General features: G+C 35.4%; 1 protein-coding gene across 1 annotated transcript in view; it reads left to right on the forward strand.

Moving 5' to 3' along the window:
* The window catches only part of COL19A1 (collagen type XIX alpha 1 chain), a 342117-nt gene that overhangs the window by 146937 nt on the left and 176743 nt on the right, over positions 1–18437 (forward strand). Inside the window, exons 13-15 of the mRNA XM_055113849.2 lie at positions 3275–3328; positions 13877–13930; positions 15536–15571. Coding sequence (XP_054969824.1) covers positions 3275–3328; positions 13877–13930; positions 15536–15571 — 144 coding nt within the window. The remainder of the gene's footprint in view (positions 1–3274; positions 3329–13876; positions 13931–15535; positions 15572–18437) is intronic.

Genomic DNA, 18437 nt, shown 5'->3' on the forward strand with positions numbered 1-18437 from the left:
TCTTATGAATTTCTTTTTTTGGTTTCATGCTTAGAGATGCCTTACTCACCATGAGCTTTTATCTAAGTTCACCTATATTTTCTTCTGGTCCTTTAATATTTTTATTTTTAAGTTGGTTTTCTAATCCATCCAGAATTAACTTAAATGCAGGATTGCACATTTGTTCCTAATAAATTTCAAGTTGTTTATTACAGCATATTGCTTTGATATGTTGTAGGATTTTATATCATAAATCTGTTACATATATATTCATGCTATATATCAGTGGTTCTCAATCAGAGGTGATTTTGCCCTCTAGGAACATTTGGCAATGTCTGCAGACATTTTTTATTTTCCAGGACTAGGAGAGAGGCTGGCTACTGGCCTTTAGTGAGCAGAGAGCAAGGATGATACTAACTATCCTACAATGTACAGGACTGCCCCCACAACAAAGAATTGTCAATTGTACTGAGATTAAGGGACCTTAAGAGATGATAGATGGATGGATGCATAGTTGATAGGTCAATAGATAAATGTATAGAAGATAGATATTCATTGAATACCATTTTTCTGCCAGTTACATACCAATAGTAATATTTTCCAGCCTATATTTTTATTCTTTACCTATATTCTATTCTTTACCCTGAAGGGCATTTTAAGAGACATTGACTCCTACTTTATGGAAATCCAGATACATTGAATTGTTGGATATCCCTGGTTTGAGCACATAATAAATATTGAATGAACGTTTTATAAAAATGACAACAATAAATCAAATAAATTTTTAATGAACCTTATTTCATTACAGTAACTTATTTTTATATGTTAAAAAGTATGCTTTTTAAAATCCATTGCGGAGTTTTGCTAGGAATCAATTTTAAGCAGTATGTTTCTTCTTTAGTCTTCTGCCACATCTGTTATTCTCTTGCTATGCAGCATAAATTTCATCAGAATATTAACTCTGTTCTCTATATTATTTTTATTTAGCTTTTATTACCACTGTCAAGCTTGCAGATTTCCTTGTACGCACACATCTCTTTAATATGTAGAGTTGCTTATTCTTACCATCTATGAGAATCATTACTTTTGCATAAAGACTATATCCATTTTTAGTTACATTCTGGGAGTTAATATTGATATCCATGGAATTATATGTGTCTTCTGTGTCAAAAATTTCTATTCACTCTAATAACTTATCCTGAACATATTTTGTATTGGTATTAACACTTTATTGTTTCTGATCCCCTTATTAGAAAGATATTTTCTTCTGTGTATTTGTGAGCCTTTTAATTCTTATTTTGCTTACTGTCATATTTGACATCCTCTACAACAGCAATGTCCAATGGATGGAATTTACCGTGATGATGGAAATGTTCTGATCTGCACAGTCCAATATAGTAGGCATGGTTGAGCACTTGAAATGTAGCTAGGGCAACTGAGGAACTGAATTTTACATTTAATTTAATTTAGTTTTAATTTTAGTAGCCACATGTGGCTAGTGGCTGCTGTATCGGACAGCACAATTCTATAGAGTAATTCCTTACCCTTCCATTTTTAGCTTAAAATCCTCAGCTTTATTTTAACTTAAACCTATTTTTACTGGTTGTGTTTGTATGCAGTTTTGTTTGTTTTGTATATTGTATGCGTTTCTTATGTCCCAGTGATTACGTTATTTTTTACTTCATTTCCTATGCTTTCCATACAGTAATAATACATATCCTTAGACAATTGAGAGTGTGCAAAGGTATTTCTGTAATGTATTATCTATTAATATCAGGTGCTTGCTTTTCTTTACTTTTTTGCAAATAAAAATGATAATGTTCATTGTAGGAAAAATAAAGGAAGAAAAACAGAAAATATAAAGAAGAGAATAAGGCAAAGATTACTACTACTAACTTCACAGACACACACAGACATATGCAGAGGGATACACTTGGTTGAGTACTTTCTATACATATTCTTTTATTTTTAAACACCTTACTGATTGTACAGCTAATACGTATTTATCACTAGAAAAAAAATTTTAAAAACAGAAGTAAAGTGAAGGAAAAAAATCATCTGAAATCACAATGCATAGATTAACCATTTTTATTACTTTGATTTGTTTTCTCACAGTGTTGTTTCTAAGACCTGTGGGTAGATGGTGTGCAGGTAGGTAGGTAGACAGCTGGATATGTAGAAAGGCATTTTCAAAAATTGAATTATACTATATGCAGGGTGGGCCAATAGAAGTATACACTTTTCAGGTGGCAAGAAAACAAAATTATATGTCACTATGGGTGTGTATCATCCACAGTGGTATTAGTGACCATTTTGAACAGTTGTAACTTTAATAGAAATATATATTGGTTAACATTTATCCACTGGGTTTGTCTATTTATTAACTGTATCTTGCTTTTTATATCATGAACATTTTTCTCTAGTATAAAATAAAATTCACAAATGTGATTTTAATGGCTACGTCATAATCCATTCGTTGTCTCTATATCATTAACCAATTTCCTATTATTGGACAGTTAGGATGCTTCTCTTTTTTTACTACTATAAATAGCATTACGCGCTACATATTAGTGCCTAAAATTTTTCATCTCTGATTTTTTCATTTCTGATTATTTTATCTCTGATTATTTCATTAGTATACATTTTTAGAAGTGAAATCACTGGCCCAAATGAAATGAACGGATATGAGATCCTTGGTATATATTGTCAATCCAAATCACCTTCCAGAAAGTTCTTTGTTGCTTATAGAAGAAAATATTCTTGTTCCATTTTTATGGTTTAATCATTTTTATGCAGATTTTTTTTTTTTTTTTTTTTTTTGAGATGGAGTTTTGCTCTCTTACCCAGGCTGGAGTGCAATGGCATGATCTTGGCTCACTGCAACCTCCGCCTCCCAGGTTCAAGCAATTCTTCTGCCTCAGCCTCCTGAGTAGCTGGGACTACAGGCGCGTGCCACCATGCCTGGCTAATTTTTTTTGTATTTTTAGTAGAGACAGGTTTCACCGTGTTGGTCAGGCTGGTCTCGAAATCCTGACCTCAATTGATCCACCGGCCTCGGCCTCCCAAAGTGCTAGGATTACAGGTGTGAACCACTGCACCCGGCTGCAGCTTTTCTTCGAACTTTTAAACTTCTGTTTGGTTTTACGACTCAGGATTGTTTTTTAATAAACGTGCCTTTCAAGGGTTTAGCAAAGTAATCATATTGTTATAAATACCCAACCAACATAACTTTATTTTTTGCTAGCAAAGGTTTTCAGATATAAGATTTTTCATTGTATAAATTGTTTCTTTTTAGGGTGAACAAGGAGAAAAAGGAGACCCAGGTCTGGCTGGCCTTAATGGAGAAAATGTAAGCCTAACTCTTTTTTCTGATACTCTGTTTACATTTTACCACTAAGATATGCTATTTAATGCTATTAAGATTTGCCTATTTTTGGCAGAGCCAGCCAGCCATGATCCAACAAAATTAAGAATCATGGTGTTCTTTCACATGGCTCAGTAGAGGCCCAGTGTTTTTAGTTTCATTTCATTGGCTTTATGTATTTTCTACCTGTGCTTAGCCTTAACAGGCCTTTCTCCTTGATGTTTCTTGCTTGCAAATTTTCTAGTCCTTTTTTTCTGTCTTTTTTCGTCTTACATATCTTCTGCCATGGCTTGTGCTCTTATCAGTGGTTCACTTTTCATCTCAGTCCAAATCTCCATCTAGTCTATAGATGGCGTCTGTATTGGTAGGCTTTCAGTGATGGGAAGAAAGGGCGAAGTGAAGGGAAACTAACTCCGTATTGCTCCCCTCCATGGCACCAGTTCCACAGCCTCAGGGATAACATTGCCTGTGATATCCTTGGACCCCAGTCATCTTCTCCCCTTCCCCTCAGGATGGTTATCCTCCCAGAATTGCACTCCAGATTTTAGGATAAAATTTGAAGGATGGCCCAAATGTGGGTTTCACTCTGAAATGTCATTTTATTTACATTTACTCACCATTTACTATAGATATGTTATCTTTACTGGTAGGGGAAGTGTCCAAAATGAGAATTAGTTTTTCCCTCGGCTTCCTTTTCTCACTTACATAAATATGTTTTGGAAAGGACCTGAAGGGCCACATGACTTATAAAAGAATAAGGAAAAACTGTGAGACTATATCTAGCTCCCTAATGCCCTAGATGTGTTCAGAAACCCATTTTGTATGCAGGAGATCATTACAGCGGAAGAGAGGCTGAAGACCAATCTTTCCGGCCTGTTGGGAAAGTCGTGTGTGTGTGTGTGTGTGTGTGTGGGTGTGTGGGTGTGTGTGTGTGGAGTCTCCCAAAAAAGAAGTAGTAGTAATAGTAGTTAATGTTTCCATGTATGTTAACTAAAATAATAGTTGTTTCACCGTCATTCTTATTTCTCTCCCTTTGAAGTGATTTTTCTACACCAGAGAACAGGCACTAGCCCCAGTGGCTTGTAGCTATGGGAGTCTCTGCATCTTCTTTACCACCTGTAATACATCAGGACACTGAATGTCACACATGTTTAAATAGAGTAACTGACTCACCTCTTACTCCTGTCATTGGAGGCACGTGGTGAAGTGGGATGAGTTCTGGAGTAGAAAGCCAGGGTCCAGTTTGTCTTCCAGTTCTGTCACAGAAGAGCAGATCACTTCTCAGAGTCTGTAAAGTGATGGACTTGGGATAGATTCTTTTTTTTTTTTTTTTGAGACGGCGTCTTGCTCTTTCCCCCAGGCTGGAGTGCAGTGGCAGTGGCATGATCTCGGCTCACTGCAACCTCCGCCTCCTGGGTTCACGCCATTCTCCTGCCTCAGCCTCCCAAGTAGCTGGGACTACAGGTGCCCACCACTAGGCCTGGCTAATTTTTTGTATTTTTAGTAGAGACGGGGTTTCACCGTGTTAGCCAGGATGGTCTCGATCTCCTGACCTCGTGATCCGCCCGCGTCGGCCTCCCAAAGTGCTGGGATTACAGGCGTGAGCCACCGTGCCCGGCAGACTTGGGATAGATTCTAAAGCCCCTATCGCTATTATGTGCTATGATTTTATGCAAAGAGTTATTAAGATTATAAACTTGAAAAGCCTAATGAGGCCTGAAGCATTCATTCAGGTTCATTGAGTGCCTGCTACATGTAAGGCACAGTGAGAAAAACAAAACAGGAAGAGATGAAGCCAGAGCATAGGAAGTCCTGGATGTGAGGATGCTTGTCCTTCCTCCTCAGGACAAAGGGGAGATGTGGCCCACACTTTGTTTAAATGAAAATTCCTTTTACAGTGGATTCTGAAATGGATAGAATTTGGGCCTTTGCCTGTGTTTTCTGTTCTTTCTATTACACTCTCCGTGAAAGCAAAGACCATGTGTTGGAATCCTAGTACTTAGCACATGTTTGGGGTAAGTTCCAAATAACTATTTGCTGAATGTTAGTTTGAAAAACTGAGCAGTTATTAATATTATGACAGAGTAAAATATAAGTAATTAGAGTCTAAGCTAGAATAACAGATGTGGAAGGGAAGATACAGAGAATGATGCTAAAGAGGTAAAATACATATGATTTGGCACTTGATTGGAGTTGAAAACTCAAAAATAGCCCAACATGTTGACCGTTCTGTGTGAGAAGGATACTAACTTGTGAGAAATGTAGGAGTGTTGAAACAGATTAATTACAGTGTTCCAAAAAATAACCAAACTACAAGTATGTGGGCTCTCTGAGATAGAGGAGCAAAACAGAGTGTATTACAAGTGCATAAAAGTAATATTGGAATTGAAATAGAAAGAGGAGTTTTTGAAATATTTGAATAAAACTGGAAAGATATTTGAGAGGTTGGAACCTGAAATATATTCACATTAATTTCAAGATTTGAAAATTTTTCTTACATTGTCTGAAAGTAAGGTTTTTGGGCTTTTTAATTAATCAACTGATACATGCATATATTTGAGGGCCTACTATATTCCCAAACTCTCTGTCAGCCACTGTGTGAGTTCCAAATCTGAGTAACACTAACTTACTGAGAGATCCCAAAGGCCTAGTGAGCAGTGTGAATGTCTATCCCTTTGAGGAATCTTGGAAGAGTCGTTCACATGCCCCAATAACAGGAGGTCATTCCTTTAGCACTGTTATTGTCTGATGTAGCTCATTAAGTACAACCATAAAGCATGACAAAGCACATTAACTTTTCTCACTTGGTTACTTAGTTAATAAGTAGATGATGTTATTTTTTCCCCTTAATTTTGCCAAAGATATTCAGGAGTTATGACTAAGGAGAAATAACAAAAAGTAGTAAGAGTTCTCCTCTTTCCCCTCTACTATCACTAGTAGTAAAGAATCAGCTGCTTGGTTATTACACTGTTGGAGATGGGGGGAGTGTTAATATTGTGTTATAGTTCATAAACTATTTTCACAAGGAATTTGAAATTTGACCCTCACCCAGCTTAATTGGCTAGTAGAGTGGGGAATGATAGTATTCGTATTTTCAGAAGCAAGAAATTAAAGGCTTCAGAAATTAAGCAACTTTCTTTTTTAAAATACTAAAATTGGCCTTTAACTCTAAATATTTGGCTGAAAAGTCTGATTTTCCCAGTAAATCCTGCCATACATCATTGCTTATTTTTCAGTGCTAAAAAAACTGAGTCTGCACACTAAAGTAATTCAGCGTTTATGACAGTTCACTCTGACTTTCAATAAGCCCAGGTATACATTCTTAGGAATTGAAAGGTATTATAATGGCTATTTTGATTTGAATTAAAGTCAAGCCAATGATGGAAATCATAACTTCAGAAATATTGTCTTAGAATGTATGGTAAATAAACTCAGTGAGCCAGGTGACTCCAGCTACTTTCTAAGTCAGAGTATATTGGAATGCTTTAATATTTCTACTAAATGAATTCCACAGCCTTTTTAATAGTCTTTATTGCTGTGTATTATATATGTATCTTAGTGTCAATGTATCTTATAATAACTTATTTTGTGCCAGCTTTCTCATAAAATGGGCCAGCTCACTTTGGAAAGTGTAAACTTTAATTTAAAGGGTAGTATGTAGCAATTCAGTCATTCTCAATGTGGCACTCTTGGCATTTTGGCAAGACAATTCTTTTTCAAGTCAGACTGTCTTGCAAGAGCAGAATGTTTAGCATCCTTAAAGCTCACCAACCTAATCTAAATGCCAGTAGCAGCCCCTAGTCATTGGGACAAGAAAAAATGTGCTGATATTTTTCTAAGTGTATCTTAACTGTGTGTGTGTGTGTGTTTGTATGTGTGTGCATGCCTAAACTTTTGTTTGATGTCTGTGGTATTACTAAACAAATGCATGCTCATATGTCCATTCTAGTTTAAATAATGCATACAAAACATATATTAAAATTTTCAAAAATTTGAATTGCTAGAAAATTTAACCTTGAAAATATATGACCTTGTCTTTACACACAATCTAGTGTATAATTAAATAATTTTGATTGTGGCCTAATACAAGATATATTTAACAAAGGTATCTTAGAATAGACTTGAGAGAGAATAATATAAAGTTGTAATTGTGATCTTTAAAGCCAGACTATCTGGGTTCACATCCCAGCTCTGCCACTAACTAGCTGACGTACTACTTGGTAAATTACTTAGCCTCTCTGTGCCTCAGTTTCTTTATTTGCACCATGGAATGATAATTTCAATATCCTCTCTGTGCCTCAGTTTCCTTATTTGCACCACGGAATGATAATTTCAATAGTACTTACTGTAGGGGAAAAGATAATTTTCCCTTCCCCTCTGAGGGGTTCAGTCAGCTGAAATGAACTGACAATGGACAGATTAACAGGAGAAAAGGCATACAAATATATTAACGTGCATACAGTGGGAGCCATAAAAAATACGAGACTCAAAGAAAGGCCAGATGGTTGAAGCTTAAATAGAACCCTCTTTATAGGAAAGAAGGAGATGGGGAAATGTAGGCAATTTTGAGAGGTAGTAAACTCTTTTTTGAATTGAATGGGACCAAGAGCTAACAATAGCTTGTGGACAAGTTACAGAAAGGTGAGGGCTGGACCTGCACTGTGAACAAAAGTTGTCTTGTTTTGCAGATAAAGACTCCCAGATAATCTCTCAGAGCTGCCCTCAGAAGAATAGACCAAGAGTCTGTCTGGGCATCGTGACAACTTTTAGTTTATTCTCTTCTCCAGAGATTAATTTTCCTGGTTATTCTGTTAGATTCCTAGGAAGGGGGTTTTAAGACAATTGCTTTTTTTGGAAGAAGATTTCTCAGTCTGATAAAGAAACTTCCAGAGAGAGCTCCTCCCTGTACTTGAGGAGGGGTTGGAGGAAAAACAAGAGAAGGTTAGAAAGTTCTTGGATCTGAGGCAGCTTCTAAGGCTTTTCAATTCCTTTTAATTCAAAAGTACTCAGCATGCCAAAGCACCACACTTTGGGGTTATCACTCTCTGTACCCCAAAATTACCTCATGGATTTTTTTGTGAAGATTAAAGGGACTATCATACAGAAAGCCTTTAGAACAGTGTCCAACATAGGGCAAGAACTATATAAACATTCACTATTATTAGAAACCAAGTTAAATAAAACACATTTAGCTCTAATAGGTACATCTTTTTATTTATTTGTTTCTGTGGGGTTATACAATCTTAGAAAAGTAGACTTAATTGTTGAGTTGTCTCTTTTTCTGAATCTATATTATGGTCTTTTAAGTATCCCTTATTAGAATTACAGCATCTGATGTTTCTAAAATAATCATGTTAATCTCCTTATACCAGTGCAATCTGTACTAGAGAATATAAAAATATTGAAATCACAAAACCAGAGATAACGGCTGGCAACAGCTGTTGACATTGCTAGGGAATAACATTAAGTCATTGAAAGCTTGTGAAAAGAATTAATTGATGGGTTAAAAATTTTTAACAAATAATATTTTTATATTATCTTCTGAATTTTAAAGATGTGATATCCCATGAGTAGTACTAGGTACTCCAACAAAAATTGATTTTATAGTCTACCCGCTTTTATAATTCTAGTTAGAATACTGCTCTTCAGCTTTTGTCTTGCCTTTAGATAACAGTTTCTGCCTCCACATTACATGTAGAATCAACTACTGTGCTTTTGGGAATCTTTATGTACATGAATTTGATTGAAAACCTTCGTAACAGATACCGATCTCACTCAATATTTAATTCAGAGTCTATTCCATTTGGCTCTTTATGCCTATGGTGAGTGCTGTGTCCTTTCTCCCTAGCACTCAATAACCATTGATAGGAGCACCAGTGTGACACAAGGAGAAAAACCGCCTTTGAGAAAAGCATTACTGATGTGTTTCTCAGAGGCTATTACAATGCCATGGCCTTAACAACATTGTACTTTGTCACAGGAAGACGTGAGTTACATGGGCCTACTTTAATGGTCATAAAAGTAGAAGCTTGACAAATGCAGTACTTCTCAATTGCATTTTATCCTATGTGAGTTAAAGCACAGTTGTTACATATCCATCAAACTGGTATAAAGCTGAACAAGAAAGAACTATCAGTTATCCCTTAAACTTGAACTTGAAAAGTAAAAACAACATTTATTAAGTGCCTACCATATGCTAAATGTCTCTACAACATATGATTCTCAGAACAACCCTTCAAGAAAACTATTACTTATTATACCTATTTTATAGGAAAGCTTACCCAACTTACCCATGATTATACATAAAAGGCCATTCGTCTTCTGACTCTGCTGAAATCCACATCTGTGAAGTCTTGGACACCTCCAGTAGAATTAGGCATCTGTGGGAAATGCTTTTGTCATACCTGCTATATACTTCAATGATAATACCCAATATTCACATCAGCTTGTAATTGGCTACATCATCCCTTCCCCTCCTCCCTGCCCATAGTTGACTGAACCAGGGAGAGTTACCTGATTCAACTGCCAATACATTGCTTCCCTAGAAATTACAACTGGGATTAATTTGTTGGAATTAATCTTTAAAACTTTTAATGTATTATTTTATACCTACAAAATAATATATATAACATATATGATGGTTATAAATCATAGTTATAATGAGGACCCCAGTGTACCCAGAACTCAATGTGAGAACTAAGACATCATCCTCCACTTGGAATCTCCCTGTGTGGTTCACTATATACTGTCCTCCACTCCAGAGTTAACCATTTTTCTAAATGTTGTACCTAATGTTTCCTTCCGTTCTTAAAAATTATGTTTCACACTTACACATTTATAAGGAGTATATAATTTAGTCTTACATGTTTGCAGATGCTCAATAATATTTGTTGAGTAAATGGATACTCAAGGTTTTTATCAGTCATTTCTTTTTTCATGTTTGTCTTTTCTCTGCATAGTTTTACACAAGCAAAAAAAGAAAACCTTTTTTTAATAAATTTCTCTGCTCAGTGAATGGCATAACTTCCTAGCCAGTTACTTAAGTCAAATGCAGCTCAGCCTGGAGACTTTCCTTCTTCTTCTCCACTTCTGGCATATCTGCCAGTCTTGCTTCCAGCATGTGCCAACTCTGACCACTTCTCATCATCTCCACTGGCACAAGCCTGTCCCAGCCATCCTGCTCTCTTTCCTGGAAAAGCTGTCATAGCCCCTTTTGTGCTCCCACTCTTGCTGCCCATAATTTGTGTTCCACGTTGCTGCCAAAGTGGTTTGTGGGGATTTTTGTAAACATATTCACATCATGTCATTTTCCTGCTTTAAACACTTAAGTGGCTTCCCATTGCATGTAGAACAAAACCCATCTTCCTCATCATGGCCTGCAATTACTTATGTACCATGACCCCTGGCAAACCTTGACTTAATCCCCTACTCCTTACCTGTGTGCTCATGACACTCCTTTTATCTTGGTGACCTCTGTGCTTCTTTTTCCCTCTGCCCCCACACAGATCATTGCGTGGCTGGATCCTTTTTTTTTTTATTTGAGCAAATTCATGAGGTACATGAGAATTCTTTTACACGTGTATAATACATAGGGATCAAGTCAGGGTGTTTAGGTTGTCCATTTTCCAAGTGCAATACATTTTTTAAAAGTATGCTCATCCTACTCTGCTATCAAACATTGAATTTATTCCTTCTACCTTACTGTATGCTTGTATCTTTTTATCCACTGCTTTTCATCCTCCCTCGCCCCCTCACTCACCCTTTCCAGTCTTTGTTATCTATTTTTACACTTTCTACCTCCATGTGTTCAATTTTTTTTTGCTCCCACATGTAAGAAAGAACATGGAATATTTGTCTTTTTGTGCCTGGCTTACTTCACTTAATCTAATGACTTTCAGTTCCATCCATGTTGCTGCAAATGACAGGATTTTGTTTTCTTATGGCTTAATAGTACTCCGTTGTGTATATATAGCACCTTTTCTTTATCCATTCATCTGTTGAGGGACACAGAATGATTCCATATCTTTGCTAGGATCCTTCTGAAACAACAAATGTCACCACCACACAAGGACCATTTCTGACACCCCACTTGAAGTAGCAACTCTCTCCTCTTTCACTTTTATCACATTCAGCCTGTTGACCTGTTTATTGTCAGCCACTCACCTCTTATTACATGAGTTCCTTGAGGACGGAAACCTTCACCTAGTTAAAGAAAAAAATCGTTGACACTTCTTTTTAAAAAGCGATAAGGAAGACATTTTATTCCAGACTATTGCAATAGGGGAATTGCAATAAGGGAGACAGATCAGGTTCAACTCTAACTACAACAAGGACAGGTGGGGATTTATAGCCAATGAGTAGAGGGAGGGATGTCACTGGATAGAAAATTACTAAGAGGAGACATCAAGGGTAGGGTGATTCTTACCAAACTGATCTAAGAAGATTCTTGCTGAAGACAGGCCAAAGACTTAGACATCAAGTTAGAGGATGAAGAACTTGATCTTCTCAAAAGTAAGGAATGGAGAAGAGATTTTAAGGGTGAGAGATTCTCTCTAAACATACTTAGCAAGATTCTTGCTATAACTGAGCTGGGAAGACCAAAGACAGGATGGGGGCCATGGTCCAGGCCTAGCTGAGAAGAGGGCTCAGAGAACCATGACTAAAGTTTGGTGATGGAGAGAATCTTCATTAATTTCTTGTTCTTTTCTGTATCTCTAAAGTCGTACTAATCAATAGAAATATAATAAGAGCTACAAATTCAAGATGAAGGCAAATATATTATTTTTTTCTAGTAGCCAAATTAAGAAAAATAAAAGGGAACAGGAGAAAATACTTTTAATAATATGTTTTATTTAATGCAATATATCCAACTGTTATCATTTAAGCATATAATAATTTAAAAATTATTAGTGAGATATTTTACATTTTTTTCTTATACTAAATATTGTAAATCTAACAGTGTTTTATATTCATAATACACCTCAATTCAGAGTAGTCACATTTCAAGAGTTCGAAAGCTACATGTGGCTGTGGCTACCAGTACAGGTCTAAAGGCCAGAAGCAACTTCACACAAGGTATATAATCAATGTTTATTGAATAAATAAGTGAAAGAACAAACGAATTAATAATAAATCTATTCACAGAAATGGCAAATTTCTTCCCTCAAGTGTTTACAATATTCTGTTTCCAAGTTCTACTCTGGAAACATGTATAAATAGAGTATGCGTTGCTTGATTTGGGAAGAAATGGATATTGTAAATAATAAGACAATACTGTATCACATCTCAAATATCATTTAATTTTTCACTCATCCTTTTTCTATAAATATTCCAAGGTAATGATGGAAAAAATGATAACTATGAGTTTTATACGTGAAGGCATTTATGCAACTAGAAGTTTTTTTTGCCAATTAGGTATTGTTTTCATCCATTAAAAATGTTTTTCTTAAAGTATAATACTACAATTTTCACACACTGTCTCCAACAGGATTATTTTAAGTATCTAATTTTCTTTTGTTTCTTTCACTTCATCACTGGTGTCTATGTTGAGTACAGGTGATGGCATTTGGCATTATTTATTCACTACGAAATGTCAGGGCAGTAATAGCTGGGTCTTTCAGCTAGGAACAGTAAGACACTTAGACTTACTGTGCATTGTGTGGCTTCAGAATACTTCTTTCTTCTATTATTGTTCTTCCTTCATCCAGTGTGTTAAACTAAGGAAAAAAGAAGTTTTTTTTTTTCTATTTACCACGTAGTCAGGATGTGTCTATCTAACTTTCTATGTACACTGTGAATTCATGCAGCTGTAGAGCTGATCTCCTCTGGTACAATCTATTGTGGAAGTCTCAAAAGCTGTCATTGCTTAGTCAGATCAACTAAATACCCATTAAAACATCCAACAGTCCAGAGGACTTATGAAAATATTTATCTGATATTCTGTATATGTCATATATAGTTTCATTTGACATCTTTATAAATCCAAGTAAAAAGGAATTAGAGAACTAAAATATACTTTAAAACAGGCAAGAGATTACATTTTAGCTCCAGTTGTATGATAGCAAAAGAATACATCTTTCATTCCTTTTCCCCTCACAATTAGATTTCTTGATAGAGACATAAAAATGTTTTTGATTTTACTCTTGAATTTTTTTGGCAAGCTTAACAAAGGCCAAATCAATGCTAAATCAGAGGTATTTACAACATCCACAAATTTAATCCAAAGTGGATACTTAAAAGCTCATATAGATCTAAATGATATTCTCCCAGATGGTGAATTAATGTAATTTTAGCAGGAAGCAAAGTTGCACAAATATGCAGTATTGAGGACTCGCGCTGATTTAATGTATCTGTGCCCACCACGGCACAGATGTTGCTTATCATTTTAGTGCCAGTTGTCTCTATTTCTCTCTATACTACAAAAGGAAGAATGAGATTTGGAAGTTCAGTAAATTATGATTTATTTTGTTACTAATGACTTGTTAGAAATTAAAGCTTTCTCTGAACTGTGTATTGGTTATATTCTTTCTACAGGGTTTGAAAGGTGACTTGGGTCCTCATGGTCCACCTGGCCCAAAAGGAGAAAAGGTATTGTGTTTACCCAGCCAAGCCCAACCTTTCTTTAAGAAAACTCTGACAACCTATGCAGTGACTTCTCATTGATACTGTTTATCTCCTAAAAGCATTCTAAAATTAACCAAAGGCTGTTACCTTAATAGCATCTGAATAAGAACAGCCTTTTTGTTCATTTAATTAGTTTGAAAAGACTAAACGCACAATTGCTAGTTGACATTAGCTTGTATTTATAAGATTTCTCTTTTCTCACCCTTGCTTAACAGCATGAGGTATTCAATCATCAAATTAGCAAGTGTGACCTGTATTGGAAAACTTTGCCAATAACACTGAGCTGCTGCCATAATGGTGAGGCAAGTGGCTTTTGGAAAGAAGCTAGTTTTGTATCTTAGTCTTAATTTAACTATTCCATTTTCTGCCACTTTTTCTCATAAAATAAGTTATTTCATAATGACATGTTGGCAATGATCTTGAAAAGGAAATTAAGAAATAGGAAAAAGCAAGGGTTGTTTTGAATAAAGTAGTTGGGTGATCCCAGTTTGATGAAAATTGTATGTATATGTGTTTTGCAATGCATTTTGTTCTCCATTTTTAGCACATTTAGAAATCCTTGTCTATCTTCAATATTTATCTCTGTGTTAAAGGTGATCCTGCAAATGAGTCCCCAGTGACTGATTTAAGCCACTTCAGTGTTCCCTTAGCAACTGTTGGCTATTTTAATTCAATTGTTCCAAAAAACAATGAATACACAATGCTAAGTTTTAACTTCTGAGGTGGCTATATTGGTTGAGAAAAGAGAAAGTCCTAAAGATACTCGATGTGAGACTACAGCATCCTGGTACCCCACGCTATACAGTACAGGGCTTCCATAATGTGCAGCTAAATAAGAACCGTGGAAAGGATGCGTGGTCTTTAATGTTTGAGAGTTCTTAAGAAATAAACAAAGTTCCTGGGAAAGTAAACATGAAGGTGACATAGAAATTGGAAAATAGTGAACTTTTAGATGAACCATTTTTTAAAGATGTTGAATAGTTTGTTGATATATCCACCTGGAAATTTGTATTCACATAGATCAGCAAAGCAATTTTAGCGTTCAGAAATACATAAATATAGGCAAAGCCTCTTACAGTTGATGGCAAATGCAATGCCAATTCAGCAGAGCTTTAGAAGAGGCCATGGGACTGCTTCTTGCAGCTGGGAAGCATGAAATGGGGAGATCCACTTATTATTTCTGCTGATCTTCATACTAACTTTGTCAGACAAATTATCTATCGCCGTGACACTTCCCAGCTGCTTCATTGGCAAGTAAACATACTTGAAAATATATTATTTCTAATTTTGGATTAGTAGACAAAAGAATAGAAAATTAGATTATTTTAGCTTTCAAAACAAGTCCTGCTGTTGCAAAAAGCATAGAGTATACAAGGTGATTTTTATATCATGAAAGCTAAAAGGGACATGATATACTTTCTTTATGCAGAGACTTTTATCAGGATGAAATTCTATTTTTCTATTCTTCAAGATTTATCTCTATATATTGCTTCTATCCACCTAGAAATTTATAAATAATGTGCAAAAAGGGACTAGTGGTAATTGTAGCTTTTCTTTAATCTATTTTAGGGAGATACAGGACCCCCAGGACCACCAGCCTTACCTGTAAGTATTCTTGAAATCAAAATTCAAAATTGAAATCCATTATTCTGTTTATTATCCATATTATATCATGACTAAACCAGAATTTAAGTCACAGAGTTAAGAATTGAAGGTGACTTCGAGTACATGTAGTCAAACCTCCACATTTTAAAGATGGGGCATCTGCCCACAACAGTGAAATATCTGACCCAAGGTCATACAGGCAGTTACAATTAAAGTCTGGAATCAGTACCTACCCTGAGCAATTTCCTCTATCCTCCATATGGCTCATAATTTTGTCTCCTAAATGTTTGATTATGCACTCTTAACATCAGGTTTAATGTAAATGGAATCAGATACAGTCCTACTTGCTTTAAAAACTGTAAAAGGACAAAACAAACTCTAATCACCCAGTGGATAAAAACAGCTACCTATTTAAACTGGTAATTACATTCTCCCAACACTTTCCAAAATCATTGTTATTTTCCTCTATGATTTGATTCTAAAATTTGCAGATGATAAAATTGCAATATTTTAGTGACAGATTTATGAGAAAAGTTTATAGTGTGCACATAATGAGATTGTTCTCAATCAAATGGTACATCATGTATTAAGCACTTTATAATAAATATATGATTCTCTTATATTCAGATACAATTTACTATTACAGACTTTTTTCATAGGTGATTAAAGATTCTTATTTAACTTAAATAAGACTCTAAGCCTAATGGAAAAGAGGACAGTTTTGTTTTGTTTTTTTAAAAAAAGATCTTCTATAGCCTGAAGTCTTTTGAATTTTATGTTGATATTACCTAGTGAGATAAATTAAGCATTTTAATCAGTAGTATTCGAAGACCTATTCTGATTATAGAAGGTCAGATTTTTAAAAGTATTCTAGTAATCTGAATGGAGCCCTTCCCATAGGTAGAACATAGGAATCTCAAAAACTGTGTGATTTTGATAATATTTATATTTATCTTTGTACTTAAAAATCCCATTATGAAAAATACATTAATAATGTCTTACACAAATAATTGTTACAACTCCCACATAAACAAATGTTTTTTGATATGTGGAAAACCTAAGGAACTAAATAGGTAACTTACTTGGGGATAACTCATTCAATTTGCAGTGGAAGTTTATGCTTTAAGCTATTATTTTAAGCATGAAAAGAAAGACTATTTATTTGAGAGGAGGTTTTAAGTGCATATTATTCAGTTTTTTATACTTTGTAGAATTTTATTTTATTTTATTTTTTGAGACAGAGTCTTGCTCTGTCACCCAGGCTGGAGTACAGTGGCACGATCTCGGCTCACTGCAACCTCCGCCTCCCGGGTTCAAGCGATTCTCCTGCCTCAGCCTCCTGAGTAGCTGGGACTACAGGCGCCTGCCACCATGCCCGGCTAATTTTTGTATGTTTAGTAGAGACAGGTTTTCACCATATTGATCAGGCTGGTCTGGAACTCCTGACCTCAGGTGATCCGCCCACTTCGGCCTCCCAAAGTGCTGGGATTACAGGCTTGAGCCACTGTGCCCAGCCTTACACTTTGTAGAATTAAAAAAATATATATATTTAGCAGTGATTTAGTTAAACCTGCTCTTTTTACTTAGGACAGATGCCTGTTTCTCTTCAACTAAGTTATATGCAGTCATTTAGTTAAACCTGCTCATTTTATGTAAGACGCATGCCTGTTTTTCTTCAACTAAGTTATATATTCAACTACTCAGTTATCTGATTTCATTGTCATTTTCAACTCATGTTGGAAGACCGATATGCAATCTACATATATTATTTCGCCTGAAATACAATTTTGGCTTCTCAATCAGAAAATTGTATTGGATTACATATATTTTGTGGATGTTTAATAGCAGCTAGCTTCTTTCTGCCAAGGAACACCTTGAAGATACCTCTCTGCACCAATTCATCTGTCAAGCACTTAGAGATTACAAGCTAATTTCATACTTGTCTAAAAATACGACAAGGAAAAAACACTATGAAATGAAATGTTTTATTTCATAAAGTAAAATATTCATATTATTGGGGTATTACTATTTTGTATGCTTGACATTACTTTCTTTATTAATATAAATTATCAACTCTTCCCTACAAAATAGGGATAAACTAAAATGAATACCAACTTACAATACACTAAATATTTAATTGATCTTATAATACAGGTTGGTACATTATTAGTTGAAATAATTTATAATAGTCTTTGAGGAAGCCCAAATGACTAACTGCGTTATATTTGGATTAAATGAGGCAGTGATATATTGGAGTCAATAAACAGAGTTCATCCATAATTGTTCTCAAAACTAGCTCCACGCTAAAATCTACTGAAGAGTTAAAAAACTTAACCAATATTGGGGCTCCACCCCCAGAAATTCCAATTCAATCAACCTGATGTGGGACCAGTATATTTTAAAAGCTCCCCGAGTGGATCTAAATATGCAGCAAGAGTTGAGAACCATTATTTATGGGAACTAGAATGGAAAAAGCTTTCTTCCTACTCAAAAAAATTATATCAGATTGTTGAAGAAGTCCAACTTCCATTTGAAATCCAACTTAATACATAGCGATAAAGAACTATCTCTTTCCGTTAGGGAGGCATACTAGTAAAATGAAGTTAAGATTGAACCCTGCTTCATTAAATGGAGAGAATTAGGGCTAGGAAGATACCTTTAATTACAACCTTCATCTAAATGTCCATGTACTCCTGTGGCTTGGGTGCCTTTCATGCTTCTTAAAATTTAATGTATGTAGGAACACTCAGGGTCTTGTTCAAATGCATATTTTTATTCCTAAGTCTGAGGTGAGATCTGAGCTTCTACATTTCTAGCAAGCCCCAAGGGAGTCAGATACTACTGGTTGTTGCACTACACTGGTCAC

The sequence above is a fragment of the Pan paniscus genome, chromosome 5, assembly GCF_029289425.2.
Source record: "Pan paniscus chromosome 5, NHGRI_mPanPan1-v2.0_pri, whole genome shotgun sequence".
NCBI classification, from domain to species: domain Eukaryota; kingdom Metazoa; phylum Chordata; class Mammalia; order Primates; family Hominidae; genus Pan; species Pan paniscus.